This window comes from Sturnira hondurensis, unplaced genomic scaffold (assembly GCF_014824575.4).
Source record: "Sturnira hondurensis isolate 20B ecotype Veracruz unplaced genomic scaffold, ASM1482457v3 Scaffold0013190, whole genome shotgun sequence".
Taxonomy (NCBI): domain Eukaryota; kingdom Metazoa; phylum Chordata; class Mammalia; order Chiroptera; family Phyllostomidae; genus Sturnira; species Sturnira hondurensis.
In genome coordinates, this window is record NW_028085821.1 from 3,436,103 (window position 1) to 3,453,232 (window position 17,130).

The window sequence follows — 17,130 nt, forward strand, 5'->3', positions numbered from 1 at the left end:
GCCCTAAAGCAATGGGCTGCATTCACTAAATAATATGCCCTCTATTTTTTTCACTTTAAGTCCTATATCCGGTCTAATACAACAACCAACCTTCACAGAATAATTATAATACTTTGTGCCAGGGATAACAGCAGCTTGCATTGTGCCACGTCAATATGCACATTAGCATTTTATTATTACAAATGTTAAAAGTCAGGATGAAAAAAAAGTCAGGATGAACTAAGAAATGATCTATGCAGAAGTAAAGAGACTAAATTTTTTCTTCTTGATTCATTTTTTGCTACATAGTAAATTTCAATTATATTGTCAGTATAATGTCACTGATCTAACAAGATATGTCTTGAACTGTGAGGTAAGACAATTCCTAAAGAGAAAGCTATCCTTAAATTTGAATAGTTAAGTGGTAAGATAAGGTAGAATTAGTTGAGACCATTCATGAAGTGAAAAAAATAGACCCAAGAGTCAAAACAAATTTGTAATGTTCTGTTACAGAATAGCCATGGGGATATAAAATACTGTATAGGAAATGGAGTAGCCAAAGACCTTATACACATGACCCATGGACATGAACCATGGGGGCAGGACTGCCTGAGGGAGTCAGGGTTGCTGGCTGGAGCAGAGAAAAAGGGGGAAAGTTCAGGACAACTATAACAGCATAATCAAAGGATATAATTTAAAAAATAAAAATAAAAAGCTTTGACTGCATTATCACACGAGGAGGAAAGAAAAGCAGATAAATGGTGTAACAGGTTATTCTGCATACAAAGGGCTGTCAAGAAAGAGCCTCATCATATAGACCTCAAGAGAACACTGAGAACAGTGGGGCAGAAAGGTCCTTTGTCTGCAGTGTCCAAAAGAATTCAACTGTAAAAAGTCAAAAACAATTCCCTTCTGCTTCACAACACATAGCAAAATGTTTTCTTTTAATAAATGTTTATACTTACAAAGTACCAAGGTATCATTAAGTGACTCAGGTAATACAAATTATGAGAAATCTCGATTAATTCAATTCTCAATGTGAGAATTGATTTTTTAAAATCAATTTAACACACATAAAAGTCCTCCCAAAGTAATTTTCTCCAATAAATTTTCTTTTCTCAAAGAAAAGCTTCTGCATGAGCCCAAATGACCTCATAGTCATTAAACAACATAAACAGAAATAAAAGTTCCACATTCTAAATACTTATTCTGAGGTCTCTTCAAGCCTCCTCATACTTTCAGTTTAAACTAATTTACAGCTTTAAAAAGAAATTATAAGAATAAAGTTAAGAACCTTCCATTGTTCCACATGTTAATTTGGAGGGCACAAGAATTTATCTTTTACAAAAACTATGCAAAGCACTTTTCTTTTGGGGGCTTTATTAAACAAAAATATTGGGTATATTATAGTTCATTTAAAACTATTTCAGACAAAGATATGCTAGTCTAGACAATTCTCAAAGGAACATACATAAATATTTGGCTTTACCAAAATAAAAGGTAAAGAGGTAAGTCACTTGAAAACATAATTATTTTTGGGAGCATCTGGTACTATAAAGAAAACATCTTTCTCTATACATCATTTATTAAATTGTTTTCCATTAAGTAAGCAAATTAGAAAATTAAAAGGAAAGGAAACAATAACTGGATAGTATGTTAAAGAAAGTTGGCTGTTACGTTTTAAGCCTAATAAAGGACCAAGGAAAGTTTAAAACAGTATAAGGATAATTAAGGTGCTAAATTCTATTAAGAAAAAAATGTGGCAGATTCTTGCATGTAGACACTCCTGTAACTGGCTTCATCATAAAAATGAATTGTAAAATTAGAAAAGAGAACACAAAATAAATTTTAGCAAACCACTAAATCTCTTTGATAAACTACCCAAATAACTTTGTAAGTTCCCCCCAATTTTGTTTAAAGTGATAGCTTTATACAATATAAATTCCAAGTATGAAAGGTGCATCATTCAATAATTCTGTTAAATCCAAAATTCTTGATTTATAAAATTATTATAAAGTATTTTTTAAAAAAGAACAAAAGCATCAGTGTCATCATTAAGGAAGTCCAACACCTTAAAATGTTGCTCAGTATGTGACTGAAAAGCATGTCTGGAAGCAACATATAATCAAAAAGAAACTGCGTGTGTACTTACCACTTAACATTCTTACTGTCCTGTAGCATCTTCTCTTTCCTAAACTAAATTCACATCCTCTGTAACTGCACTAACAGAACCTTCTGCAACAGAAATGTTCTGTATCTGCAGTGCCCAATATGGTAGCCACCAGTCACAGGTAGCTAATTAATTCTTAAAAATGTAACTAGTGTAACTGAGAAACTAAATTTTTTAAAATTTAATCTGAATAATAGCACATGTGTGTAGTGGTTACCCTTTTGTATAGTACAGCATTTTTAAAGATTTTATTTATTTATTTTTAGAGACAGAGGCAGGGAAGGAGAAAGAGAGGGAGAGAAACATCAATGGGTGAGAGATGCACTGATTGGTTGCCTTTCACATCCCCCCAACTGGGGACCTGGCCTGCAACCCAGGCGTGTCCCCTGACTGGGAATCGAACTAGCAACCTTTTGGTTAACAGGCCGGCACTCAAAACCACTGAGTTACACTAGCCAGGGCTGAATAGTACAGTTTTTTAATGGTGCCCTTGAATCAGCCATCAGCCAAGTGGTAGTACAGCCAGCACTTGCATATTCCAAGTTCTTTTTCATGTATCCTCTTCAAAGCCCTGTTTTAACACTGAACAGTGCAGTGGTGACATCATCATGTTAATTTGGCAGATGGCTTCATATTCCTGAAGGTGATGGACAAATCCAGGAGTAAGATTAACACATCATTTTCCTTCAACATGAGCAACTGCATTTCCCTTGGAGATCCTAACATTTCCATGAAAAATAACTTCTCCAGTGTGTAAGCTCTGATCAATAAATTATTTAGTACCAAGGGAAAAAGCTATTATATTTTAATCTGGGTTACCTATAATATCAAGACTAAATATCTAACTAATCTGTTGAAAGTTTGATTTAATAAAGTCTGGTCCAATATTTTTTCTTATTCATATTATATATGGCTTATTCCATGTTTCTGCACCACTACTTTTCATAGCAGAATACAGACCTAAAAATGAGTAAGGCAAAATTTTATCCCTTGTTTCATAGCATAGATTTAATCCTTGGCATCTTCTTGACACTGAAGAAGGAAGAGGACCCTATTGTTATGTCCTCCATTGCCCCAACCTGTGACTCAGCCAGCCCAAGTCCTCAGGCTAGAAGTGCAGGCAAAAAGAGGAGGCTGAGTGATCCAAAGGACTGGCTGGCTTATAAGTGAATGATGAGCTTACAGGAAACACAGGCAGTCTAAAGAATCCTGGTGATCCGGGGGCAGCCACGCAGCACAGGGGAGTACTGGCAGGCCTGTACCCAGTGCCATGTCGTTGCGGTCTCCCTCCCTGCAAGCCTCTCTTACCTAGCAGGCTGCCAAGGCTCCAGCAGAAACATAAACCCACAACTCCAGTAATTTAAAAAAATTATGTATGTAATAACTAATACATACACAGTACTAAATTCAATAGTACTGGGTTGGCAAAAAAGTCCATTTAGTTTTTTCTGTAAAATAAAACACATTTTTCATTTTCACCAATAACTTTATTGAATTGGATATTTTGAGTATGTTGACTATCTCCTGCGTGGTACAATGGTGGTTGTTCCCAATGAATGTCTAGATTTGATCTCTATCAACTTCACCTGTGCTACCTGATCATGGAGTATCACCCAGTGAGAAATCTCCAGCATGAGGCCTCGCAAACCACTTCTGACACATTCGATCAGTCACAGCACCTTCGCCACACACTGTGCAAATCTTTTGTGATTCAGTTGCATTTTTACCCTTCTGGGAATAATAAAGCATAATATGCCAAAAATGTTCTAAAAAATGTTGTATACCTCCTTCCATCTTCAAAATTAAAATGGCTAAACAAAAATTCACCTATTTGGATAAGTTTTATTTTAATGGACACTGATATGACAGCTGTCACTATACAATCTAACAAAATTGTTTTGAATGACATTAAAGACAACTAAGTGCTACTAGAGCCATCTTATGGAAAAAAAACAAATGAACTTTTTGGCCAACCCAATACAAAAGATTCAGTGAAAAATAACTCTTTTCTGTAACTACTGCTTAGTTCTTATCACCAACTCTGGCCAGTGTCTTGTCTCTCCTTTTCCCTACTATGATTCACTAATTCTGCCACCTTCTGCTTGAACAGTTTGTATTCCATACAACTTCAAACAAAAAAAAAATGTACAGCCATTTTTTACAGTCACAAATAATCAAGTTTTGCCCCCTAAGAGTTCTTCATTACCAAATTATACAAGTGACTCCATGACCTGTAAGCTCCAATGGGAAGACCCACATCACCAGGCTGTGTAACAGAAGGCACACCAGACTGGAATCCTTCAGAAGACCTGGGCTGCAGGTTAGCCAATTACTAGTTTTATGACCATGACCTCTGATCTTTATTCTCCAAATCAACAAAATGTGGATATTATCTCATTTTTACCTATATCGCAGGGTTAAAAGGATTCAAAACAATAATGTGGAAAACAATGTGCAAAGCACACTGGACACTCTACTGCTGTATAAATATAAGATCATTATTATTCATTTGTATCTCCATAGCATTCAATCCAAAGCCGACTAGATGCATTATAAATATTTAATTGAACAGGTATAAGCACATTTCCTATTGTATAAACTATATGTTATATTTACAGAATTTATTTTTTCCTTTAGGTTTACTAAATGAATACAATGACCCAAGTGTCAAGAGAATGTTTTTTGGGGGGAAAATTTATGATCTCAAAGATCTTACTTATAATAAAAGATGTAAATTATTTAGCTGCTTCTTGATTTTTCTTTTCTTTGAGGAAAAATTGTCCTAGTAAGGGGTAAGCATGGGTATTTTATCAAATCCAGCAAGATTAACAGTTTTGGCACATGAAAAAAAAGTTTAGAAAGGGTTCAAAAAGAGAGGAGAGATGGTTTGATGTATGAGGAACTATTCAGATAATAATGAAGATTAAATCTACTGTACAACAGAAACAGAAGATGGCAAGAAAAGTAATAAAGCCCTACACTAAAATATCCTTTAATTTCTTTAGAATCGATGACAGCACTTAAAAAGAGCAAGAAAGAAAGCACAAAGAAAAGATCAAGTAAATGGAACGGTTAGCCAACACGGCAACTGGAGGCACAACCGGCAACTGGAGGCACAACCGGCGGAGCCCAGGGCCCGATTCCCACGCAGCGCGTGCTGCAGGCCCTCCTTACCTCTTCTGCTGTGCTAACATGTCGCCTCTGGGTTTTCTTGGGGCTCAAAAGGTTGCGACGACATGAACCACTCCAAGATGGACTTGGGACAGATTTAATTGGAAAAGATTTTTCATATGCAGATACATGGCAGTGATGGTTTGATTTTCCCGTAAAAGTGTTTGACAATCCACTAAAAAAAAAAGGTTGTAAGAAAAGAACAGAACAGTACAGTAAGAAAATCTAACCCGGTGATTATTTTCATGTTCAAGAAACAACAAAAAACAAACAGGTAGAATGACAGATGTACCATTTAAGGGATATATATAAGAAATGATACATGGGTTGCGGCATCAGATTCTGCCACGTAAGAGGTCTTAGGACTGCCAAAGTATGTAATTATCGAACACCTAAAATCTATGTCTTAGCTTCACAATCTACGTAAGTTTCTTTAGTCAGAAATTATAGACTAGTGTGATATGACAAAAAGCATATCATATTAAGACTTCTTCAGAAACCTGAGTTCTGCTCCCTACAGGCCCCCCTGCCTCAAGCCCTTTGAAGGGAATTATTTTGAGATTGAATGTGCAGATGCATAAAAACTAAGCTTCTCAACTAAGCTTTTAAACTGAACGTTAAATTTTCCTAAAACACCAACAGAGGGCTCCATCCTTCATTAAAAACAACCAGAGCGTTTTTGTCAGCTGCGTCTCTCTGCGAACCCTCCTTCAGGCCTCCATGTTTACCTCCTCTGGAGCAGAACTTTGTTTTTGCTTCTTTTTATCATTTGCACCCCAAGTTATGAGAATATTTGGCAGGAAAAATATTTTTGCAAATTCAAATCCAGTCTTATCTCTAAGGATAGATAAACAAAGTTTTTTTCTATGTGCTCTTTCTCATCTATCATTAACAACCAAGTTTGAGGTACTTGCTATCAACATAATAAAATTTCTTTTTTTTTCTTCTTTTTTTCCTTTTTGCTAAGGATGCAAAATCAGTATATGTGGTCTGGGTCCGAATGAATCAGACTAGGCCTAAAGAAAATAAAAAAGCATATACTCCAACTCTTCAAACTCTAGTAACTAGTTTCTGTGTGTGTCAAGTGGAGAAAGAAACAAGGCTTTAGAGTTTAAGGAACTAGCTTATTTTCTTAGGATGGGTGAACACAACCAGGAAAAGATGGCAATGGCAATATTATTTGTTTGGTGAAGATACAATGAATTCCCTTCGATGTCTTTGTATTGATGCTTCCTAGAGAGTGTATTACATTTACATTTTTTAATTAAAAAGACTGCTTTTTTCCTAAAGAAATAGTATGAGTGCATCTTGCAATGCCAGAAAGCAAGGGTGCTACCAATAATTAAAAGGTTGGGTCAGGCACAGAAGTCAGCTGGAGCTCCCACTGACTAAAGTAGTGAGAATGTAATCATTAAAAAATGATTATACAGGTGAGGATTTAGGAAAAAAAATGACTGTTGTGGATTGAAACACATGGAATCCATAACAACACTGAAAGAAAAAGAACAGAGAAATTCATTTAAACCACATGAAACAGCTATTGAAAAAAAAACCTTACTCTAAAAATTGGTAATAAAAGGAAGATCTGATCCTATATCCTGCCTTCTCAGTAGAAAGTGTATTTCAGAGTAGCCAAACAGCTCCAGCTAATGAGGAAAAAGAGCTCTCCTTCACAGCTGAATGCCAATTAATAGATATAGAAAAATAATAAAATCAGAGAAGTATTATTTCATTAACTCTAATAAATTATTATAAGCTCAGAGCCCAAAGGTACAAAATTCCTGTTTAAAATAAATGTCATGGGCACTAGCTGGCAGGGCTCAGTGGATTTAGTGCCGAACTGCAAAGCAAAGGGTCGCCTGTTTGATTCCCAGTCAGAGCACATGCCTGGGTTGTGGGCCAGGTCCTCAGTAGTGGCCGTACGAGAGACAACCACACATTGATGTTTCTCTCCCTCTCCTCCCTCTCTTCCCCTCTCTAAAAATAAATAAAATCTTTAAAAAAATAAATGTCATTGAGACATAATGTACAACATGGTGAGTATAGTTAGTAATACTGTATTGATATTTGAAAGTTGCTAAGATTAGACCTTAAAAGCTTTCAGCACACACACATAAAAATTTTGTAGCCATGTATGGTGATGGATGTTAACTAGATTCATTGTGGTGACCATTTCACAATATAAATAAATATGAAATAATTATCTTGTACTCTGAGACTAATATGTCATATATCAATTATACCTCAATTTTAAAAACTTATTACCAGATAAGGATTATCAATTTATATTAATAACTGTTAGGATGGTATAAAACTGGTTGTTCATATAATGCTAAAGTAGCATCATTTAGATTACATTCTAGTCACAAGGGGAAAGAAACCTAACCGTACAAATAAGGACTAGACTGCTACCTGGTCCTGGACCAGAGGTCAATGTAGATTTCCTAATATTATATAAATCAGCATCAGCTTCTACTCAAGTCAAAAATCTAGTTTACAAAAAATATAGATAGAAGACAAAATAATACTATGAAGAAATCTGTCTAATCCAAAAAGTAGAACACTATGCAGAAAAAGCCATGTCATTAAAAAAGGGGAGGGGGCTGTTCTGCCCTGGCCAGTGTGGCCCAGTTGCTTGGGAGTCATCCCTAGACCGAAAAGGTCAGTTTCAATTCCTGGTCAGGACACATGCCTGGGTTGTAGGTTCGGTCCCTGTCTCTCAAATTAATAAGCATTTCCTGGGGTGAGGCTAAAAAAAGCAGGGGTGGGGGTACAGGGTAAGTGGGGTCTGTTCTAGATTGTAAGAGATTTAAGGGTAATAACTTCTATAGAGATTCAATCCTTGATTGCATACTGATTTGAACAAATTGGCTGTAAAGGATAGTTTTGAGTCAACTAGGAAAATTTAAATATAATTTAGAGTACACGATAAAATTTACTGAATGGAAAAAAGGAGATGATTGAAAAAGACTACAAAAGAATATACATGGTATGAACTCACTTTTTTAAAAAAATGTATGTAAATGCAGAGAAAAATGTCTGGGAGGATATGTACTAAGATACTACACAGCAGACCCCTGACTGGAGGGAATGCAAGATTTTTATTTTTTATTTTTACTTATCTGTATTTACCAATTTTTTACAAAGCACATGTACTGTTTTTGAAATAATGTTATCTTAAAAAATAACAACATGGCACTGTGGAGGAAAAAAAACAACCTGCCAAGTGACACAGAATATCTTTAATGAAGACAAAATAATATTATAGATTTCACAGTATACATGGCATACATACTATGCAATACATGAGGAAGACAGTGAAGGAAGAAGAAGCACAGGAAAAGGTTTGGAAGGAAATGCAACAAGGGGAGGAGAGTAAGACTGTGGGTAGTGGTCACGCTGGCTTTAGCTTTATCAGCAATGTTTTAATTTTCACAATGTGACTGTGTTAATTAATTCTGGTATAATTTTTTAAAATACCAAGAAGTGGGAAGATGATCCCTGGGAATACTGAAACATGTTTCCTGAGTCCATGTGCCGACAATCACAAAACAAAATAAAAGCTATCTTACTGATCTGAATCAACAACGGAAAGCTGAGCCCTGACTCAGAGAAAATGATATCACATTCCTAAAAACCCATCACCACAGTAAAATTTGAGAAGTCAAAATACTATTTTAAAGAAGAAATATTTTACTAATATAATAAAGTGCCTGACAGAGAAGTTTCTAAGTCAAGTTTCACATGCCTTTAATAATCAGTATAAGCTTGATGAGGGAATAGGTAGGGCTTACGAAGTTAAGCTAGATAAGATAAAGTTCTCTGTGACCCTATTTTCTAACAGAAGTAGCTTAGGTCTAGCTAACTAAGGCCATGGGGTGCAGAGCTGCCTTCGTTTAAGTCAGGTCTCTGTTATGAGAGAGCTAGTTTCTTTGCTACTGAAGTTGTAGAAACTGATTCTCACTGTCAGATTCATAATACTATACAGAGTCCCAGTGCACTCACATCCATCCCGATTCCCCCGGAACTCTCTCCTCTAACGATAAGATTTAGCTGTCACCAAAATTCACCACCAAGTAAATGTGAAAATTTAAAATGGATTTGTCCATTTCTCTATTGTTTAAAGTTCAAAATGGTGTTACTCTTTTAAAATGCCAGTGTAACAACTACCTTTTCTCTATCGCAGGAAGGGCTTGTGAACTAAGCAACTAAAATACCTACCTTGAGGTCTTTCGGGATTCGAGGTAAAGACTTCGGCTGTTTCTTGATTTTTGTAAAGTTGAACCTGATGCTGGAGTAGAATTTCTCCACTGGCCATTTGCACTCTGGCCAAAGGTTCTTAAGTCTCCTGAGCCAAGAAAACTGTCTGAAGAAGGGTTATCTAAAGGAATAAAAGTTTGAATAAATTAAACAAATACATACAGTGGTTCTCCATATGACTGCAACCATGTCCAACATTGTATTCCAAAGTAATGTGGCATAATACCATGTCTCTCATGGAAGATCCCAGTCTCAACTGCCAGTAAAGTCTGCAGTAAGGGAACTTCTACAAACTATAATTGATTCAGCCATACTAACCTGAAAATTGTTGAAGGAGCTGAATCCTGCCACAGCCATGTGCCTTATCTGCATCAATGTGACTCCGTGGTGTCCACCAAAAGTCAACATTTTACCCCAACTATATCTTGCAAGCACTCCCAGGCCTGGGCCTGAAAGAAGGTAGGCCAGACCAGTAAGAAAGCAGGTGGAGGGCCAAGAATTGTAATTCAAATGAACAACAATTATTGCTTAATAAGCAGCTGGTGTCTCCTGTTTTTAATTACCATGTTCACAATTCAGAGACTCTAAGAGCAGAGGTAACCTAATTGCTGCTTATTCTGGCCAGCTTATGGCAGGAATGACCCATCATATGCATCTGGTTCTGATATGGTATCCTTCAGTCACTTAATACCATAATCAACAGATATATCCCCTTGGCTGGTGTGGCTCGGTGGATTGAGTGCTGGCCTGTAAACCAAAGGGTCGCCAGTTCGTATCCCAATCAGGGTACAAGCGTGGGTAGTGGGCCAAGTCCCCAGTGGGGTCCCACGAGAGGCAACCACACATTGATGCTTCTCTCCCTCTCTTTCTCCCTCCCTTCCCCTCTGTCTAAAAATAAATATATAAATTTTTTTAAAAAATTAAAATAAAACCCAGACATATCAATACTCTAAAGCTCGCTACTGCAATCAGACTGAAAATTATTATTTGAATGTTCTGATTTGTGGCCTACCAGTAGGCGTGATAAAAATTTCCAAGTTTCAGCTAAGCGTAGAATGTCTGTATACTCCTCTCCTAATCATCAGGACTGGGCCATTTAAAACAAGGCCTTCAAAATAACTTCAGATGTTAGGTCACGGAACTCTGAGGAGCACCAGTGGAAAACCGAGAATGGTAACTCTCTACTCCCTAAATTTTGGTCTGTCAGCATCACTTTGAAGATTCTCTTTCAACGCATATTACTACAGAACTTTACACATTATATATTTGTTATTCAAACTACTTAATGTAGCTTTTCATACTCTTTCCAAAAAGTAAGGTAGCAGACAAAAATATGTTTTGTATTGTGTTGTTGTTGTTTTCAGTTGATTAGGATTATCAGGATTCAGGGTAATAACAATATTTAAAAAGCAGTAGTCAGAGGGTGGTTATTAGTAGCAGTTGATTCACCAGTAGATGGACCTAATCTGATAGTTAAATTTACTTTCAAAATGAATGAAGCTTTTTCCTTTGTAATCATTACCTATGCTTAGCATCTATTACCATTACTTAAAGGATAGAGACATGCAACTCATGAAAATAAGTCTCATGAAAGAACCAAATAATTATCTTTAAATTAAATACAAAGTAATAACAACACAAATTTTTGTCTCTCACACTTTTTTCACTAAAATCTGAAATGCAAATTACCCTGACAGGTTTGTGAAATTTGAGACTCAGGATAAACTAGAGTAGCCTTCTCAAGGGCCTGTGACAGAGACCTGAACTTTACAGTGCAAGGGGAGGGCACAGGACCAAGCAGTCCGTTTCACCAGAACACAGTGGTTCCATCCCTACTCAATGAAATCACCGAACAGTGCTCCATCGTTGATGTGATCAAACAAAGCTAGGGGAGGACCAATGGGGGATTGCAGACACTCATTTCTTAGTGATGATTTAGCCTAGTATTGTCATTATTAAGAAATAGATCCCTGGCTGGTGTAGCCCAGTGGATTGAGTGCAGGCTGCGAACCATAGGGGTCACCAGTTTCATTCCCAGTTCAGGGCACATGTCTGGGTTGCAGGCCAAGTCCCCAGTGAGGGCCAAGTCCCCAGTATGTGTGAGAGGCAACCACACATATTTCTCTCCCTCTCTTCCTCTCTCTCTAAAAACTAAATTAATAAAACCTTTAAAAAAAAGAAATGGACTGCCTATGCCACAAATAAGATCAATTATCATAAGCATATAAACACACATAAAACCATAAGGAAATACACCAAAAATTTCATTTTGGCTGTGTTTCAATAACAACAGGATGGGTATTTTCCACTTTTCTGTATTATTTTTCTTCAAGGACAAACAATACTTTTATGAACATATGACATAAACTTTCTATCTTAAAAAACATGTACCAGAGAATCACAATGAAAGTAACCAACTGTAGCTTACAACGACAATAGAATTTATTAAGTTGTTATACATAGCAGGATTCTTTAAATCATCTCACCGACTTAAATGCCACTTTGGCAACCTAACTGAACTTATTTTCCAAGGAGAAGATACTGATAAAGTTCCTAAGCATGAGCAGAATCATTTTACTCTGCTTTTTTGTCTAGGGTTTAAAATGTTTTAATTTTCTTTTCAATTGCACTTTTAATAAAATCAAGAAGTCTTCAAGTCTGACCAGCACTGTTATTAATAAGTTAATACTGCATATTCGAAGTACTGCATATTCTGTGCTTTCCAAATTTTTTTTAAATCGATGATTTTAATAGTCTAATCTTAAATGGATTAAGAAGGAGATTTTTAAAAGGCTGATATGCCTCTCTGTCACATGCCATTGAGAAGGCGGTTCTGTATCAAGAAGGAGATCCAGTAAAGCAGTAAACAGGAAGCTCCAGACCCTACATTCTCAAGTTAGGGGTTTTTCTGCATTCGTTTTCATTTTGGTGGAGAAAAGGATAGCAAGGTGAGAAAGGAGACAAATACCAATAAAGTCAAAGTGAGAAAACTAAGGCAGGTAAACTTGGGACCCATGTCTAACCAATCAAGATGTAAGGTTGACCCTGGCTGGTGTGGCTCAGTGGGCTGAGTGAGGCGTGCAAACCAAAAGATCACTAGTTGGATTCCCAGTCAGGGAACATGCCTGGGTTGTGGGCCAGGTCCCCAGTAAGGGGTGCAGGAGAAGCAACCACACATTCATGTGTCTCTCCCTCTCCTCCCTTTCCCTTCTCTCTAAAAATAAATACATAAAATCTAAAAGGTATATAGACCCTTGGCATTCATGATTTGAAATTCTGACTGTTAGGGAGTGACCTTAGAGGTCTGTGACTGCCATGTTTGTTTTGTCAGGGACTAGATGAGATCTCCGTAGAGGCAAAATGCTTCAGGCTGTAGTTCAGTGAATAAATCCAATAGCTCAGCATCAACACTTCAATTAGGCTTTACTGTTAAATTCAATTCACTGTTATTCTTTAGTCGCCATCCTGAATATAGTTTTTCTTCCTAAAAAGGTGGCCTTTAAATAAGATATAAAACACAGGTGCAAATTTTTTAAATCCTTACCCAAGAACATTTTTCACTGCTTTTAGAGAGAGTAGAAGGGAAAGAGGGAAAACACCAATGTGAGAGAGAAACACGGATCAGCTGCCTCCCACACGAGTCCAGGCCAGGGACAGTACACCTCTGAACAGGGGTTAGGCATCAAACCCACAACCTTTTGATTACAGGACAACGCTTCTACCAGCTGAGCCACACATTGGCCAGGGCCACCAGTGTTAGATTTTAGTATGGGGATCAATTTGTGGTATAAGGACAAACATAGGAAAAATGTAACTCTCAAGAATCACATAACTGAGAAGAAAGCTAAAAATCTGATCAACTATCACCATAGACAAGAATATGACAATTTGAGATGACCTCAGATAGACCTTTATGAGTACCACAGGTCTACTGAAATTTAAAAGAAAAAGAAAAAATGTTATAGGTACAAATGTTTTTAAATCATGTGATTTATAACAGCTGAAAATGGCAAGGGTGGAAGACACCTAAGCTATAGAGAGAACAATAAAGCAAATGAAGGCACAAGCCCATTATCGTAAATTGCAGGCCCTTGGGTTCAATTGTTTCTGAGTTAAAAATTTTGGAATTTCAGAAAGATAACCTGGAATATACTACATAGCGTTTCCAAGGATAATCTAAAACAGCATGATGTAATCAAACATATTGACACATATGCATAAAATATATCATAGTTACAGAGGTAGATAAAAGACAAAATACACATAGTTTCATGTTAGTTCATACAGGTTTTGCCAAGGAATTAACTAAGGTCAAGTTCTGATGCCAAATAATTATGAAAAAAAATTTTAGTTTTCAGAGCCTTTTAGATTTGGAATTGCACATAAAGAATCGTGAATGTGCATATCAATTCCATTGATTATTAGAAATCAACAGAAAAAGGTAAACATGAAGAAATCATATGTAAACAAATGAAAAATAAAAATATTGGGCTAACAACAGATTATATGTATCAAATCATGCAATGTATACTATGCCTGTACACAGGGCTAAAAATAAGAAAAGGCAACAGAGTTTTAAGGAAGAATTGAATTATGGTCAGATTTTGGGTATAATTTCTCATATAATTGTTTATTACTGAGCAATTATTTTTAACTAAAAGCAAATATTCTGTCCAGTGGTAAATCAGCATATGAAATTATAAGGAAATACAATCTGCGTTCAAATGGAAATATTAATGATCTGATTTCATTATCCACTCAGTTGTTCTCCCCTTACGATTAATAATGGGCTATCAAGCCAGACTTCAGGCTCTCTGCTCATCAGAAAGGGTTTTCCTTATTTATTTGCCTCTCGCATGCTCCCAACCAGGGGCCTGGCCCACAATCCAGGCATGTCCCCAAACCAGCAACCTTTCAGGTCACAGGCCAGCACTCAATCCATTAAGCCACACCAGCCAGGGCCAGGATTTTTCAGTAATAATGGCAAAGTTACTTTTGAATCAAATTAACTGCACATACTATGTACATATTATCTAAATTATGCACATACTATGTGGGGACCATCTCCCATCTCTGGAGAGAAAAATCTAGTGCCCAGATAAGTTACTACCCACCTAAATGACATTTAAATACAATATAAATCTAAAAGAGCATCATACTAACATCTTTTTAGGGGAGGAGATGTCATCTTGCTGACAAAGAATCCTGAGGAAGCCAAATAACAACAATAATTATTATTTGCATTTCATAGTTATCATCTCAGTTTATCCTTATAAAAATCCCACGGAGGTAGGTTCGGCGGTATTACTAGTATTCCCGTATTTGTGGCAAGATGAGGAAAGGGAGGCAGGAGGAGTGAAAGACGTGGAAGACACTACAATCTTCCTGGGTCACACTGCCAGGAGGCTAATGAGTAACAGCTCTTCATTTCCCCAAGGCAGAGCCAGAAGATCTTTGGAAATCCAAACCTTAGGAAGGGAGGATGAAAGTCAGGCAGACCAGGGCTAGAATAGCCTAGCAGATGCTGACTTCTGTCATGGATCACAAGTTAAATAGGCAAGCCCTTGAATACGCAAGCATGGCTGTGGCAGGTGCTAGACAGAGACATGTAGTTAACATTTCCTGCCCTGAGGGAGGGATAATGTCGGGCAGAATTAAAATTTCAGAATTCATGGTTTCAAGCAGAATAGAAATAGGCCAGCTCTGAGCTTTAAATCAATACAAAACAAGTACCTTTTACATCACATATGCATATCTAAAACTAAAAGCTGTAGTACTTTTTACAATGGCATGATGAACAAAAGGGGGAATAGATTTTTAAAAACCCTTTTATTAAAAAATAGTTGAGACTAGATCAGTAAAGTATCACATAAACCACATACACACAGACACACACATAGCTAATTAAAATGACATTTTAGTGGAGAAAATGCTATGCTGGTTTTGACAATGCTTTCATACTTTTAGAGATGGTAAACACAAGTGATACGCAAGGAAGAAATCTGAAAGGTATAAATGTCTTGACTGCAAGTAATGTGTCATACCTGAATAATAATTTGGACTATAAGCTGTACTTCTTGTAGAACATGTATAAGATCGGCCCAAATTTCCTTGCCTGGAAGGTAATATCTAAACAAAGCAGAAGATTTTTCTTAAATCATATTTTGAAAGCAAATGTATCATTAAACAAGATTATGACACATATCAGAATTCAATCTAATTAATTATATTTTTATATATTATAAATTAAACAACATACTAATAAGAAAGGGAAACACACAATCTGATAAAATGATTGAGGCTTCAAGGGGTAAAAATAGGCATTAGAAGGTAAATATGCATTTGGTATATCCTATTCTGAAAGCCAGTTGTATCATATACTGAAAGGCAGACAAAATCAACCTGGTTTTGATTCTTTTGAAAAGTGAGTTTTCAATCAGGGTTAGTGCTGCACCCCAGTATAAATCTGGAAATGTGTGAATGTATATTCAGTTATTAAAATAATTATTGGAGGCAGATGCTACAAGTATTTAGTACACAGGGGCCAACCATGCGAAATATTCTGCTATGCTTAGGCCAGATTCACACAGCAAAGAATCACCTCATACAAATTAGTAATGTCTTTCCTACTGAGAAAGACTGTGTTATGAATATGCTCCTCAAACTTTAATGTGCATATAATTCAGTGGAGATTTCTTAAAATGTAGATTCCTATTCAGTAGGTATGGGATAAAGCCTGAAATTCTGCATTCCTAACAGCGGTTCTTTGAGAACATAGCTTTCTAGCACAGAGAAATCTCAGAGCTGCTGTATACTTACAAATATACACATCCCATTTAATGCTCAGCAGTTTTAAGATACTAGTTTAAAACAACACAGGCCTTGGTGTTGGTCACTGTAATGCTCCGAGAAACAACAGTTCTCTCAAAGGCATTACTATCAGAGTTCATGCATAGTCTGGTTCTTGTCTTAACTGCAATGTGTCAACAATGCTCCAAACATTAGAATCACTGACTCTAAAAAGTTTATACATGTGCTTGTACTTTTAGAGTTTGGCATTTAAACTACATCAAATGAAAACTTAAGCCAAAATAATTCATTGATTAAGGGAAGAAAATATTCCTAACCTGATGGTCAGAAAGTGAAAGCTGGTCCTCTGGAAAACCTACTTGTGACAGGAGATGGGTTTTGAATACGGAGTTGTGGTTCACTAAAGTTACTTCTCCAGCATCCATCCTCATCCTATCAGCAATATCATCTGGGGAAAGAGTTGGATTAGTTCAAGTTACACAGGTCTTTAGTAACGACTTTCCTATAAACCAGTCTCTTCATCTAATGAAAATGATTCCCAAAGACCAGCCCTACAGTTAAATAAAGCATCTCCTTCATAAATAAGCATTGGCAAAAAAATCTCAAAACTGTCAAAAAAAGGGGGCCCATGTGCAGAAACTGGCTCATTTAAAATTGAGATCATCTACCGAAGAGTTCAAAACTTGTACAAGTTTAACAGCTAAATTCATTCCCTCCCCCAAAGTTTTAATGTTGTAATT

The 17,130-nt window shown here is 36.5% G+C and overlaps 1 protein-coding gene across 5 annotated transcripts in view; it reads right to left on the reverse strand.

Annotated features, from left to right (window-relative positions):
- Positions 1-17,130, reverse strand: part of SENP1 (SUMO specific peptidase 1) — a 56,055-nt gene that overhangs the window by 32,305 nt on the left and 6,620 nt on the right. For all 5 annotated transcript variants that reach the window (XR_005068672.1, XM_037061142.1, XM_037061144.1 and 2 more), the window contains exons 3-6: positions 16,708-16,838; positions 15,625-15,709; positions 9,542-9,701; positions 5,324-5,495 (exon numbers count right to left, since the gene is read on the reverse strand). Coding sequence is in view for 4 of the 5 variants with exons in the window: in XM_037061142.1 (XP_036917037.1) it covers positions 5,324-5,495; positions 9,542-9,701; positions 15,625-15,709; positions 16,708-16,838 (548 nt within the window). In the remaining variant the exon portion in view is untranslated. The remainder of the gene's footprint in view (positions 1-5,323; positions 5,496-9,541; positions 9,702-15,624; positions 15,710-16,707; positions 16,839-17,130) is intronic.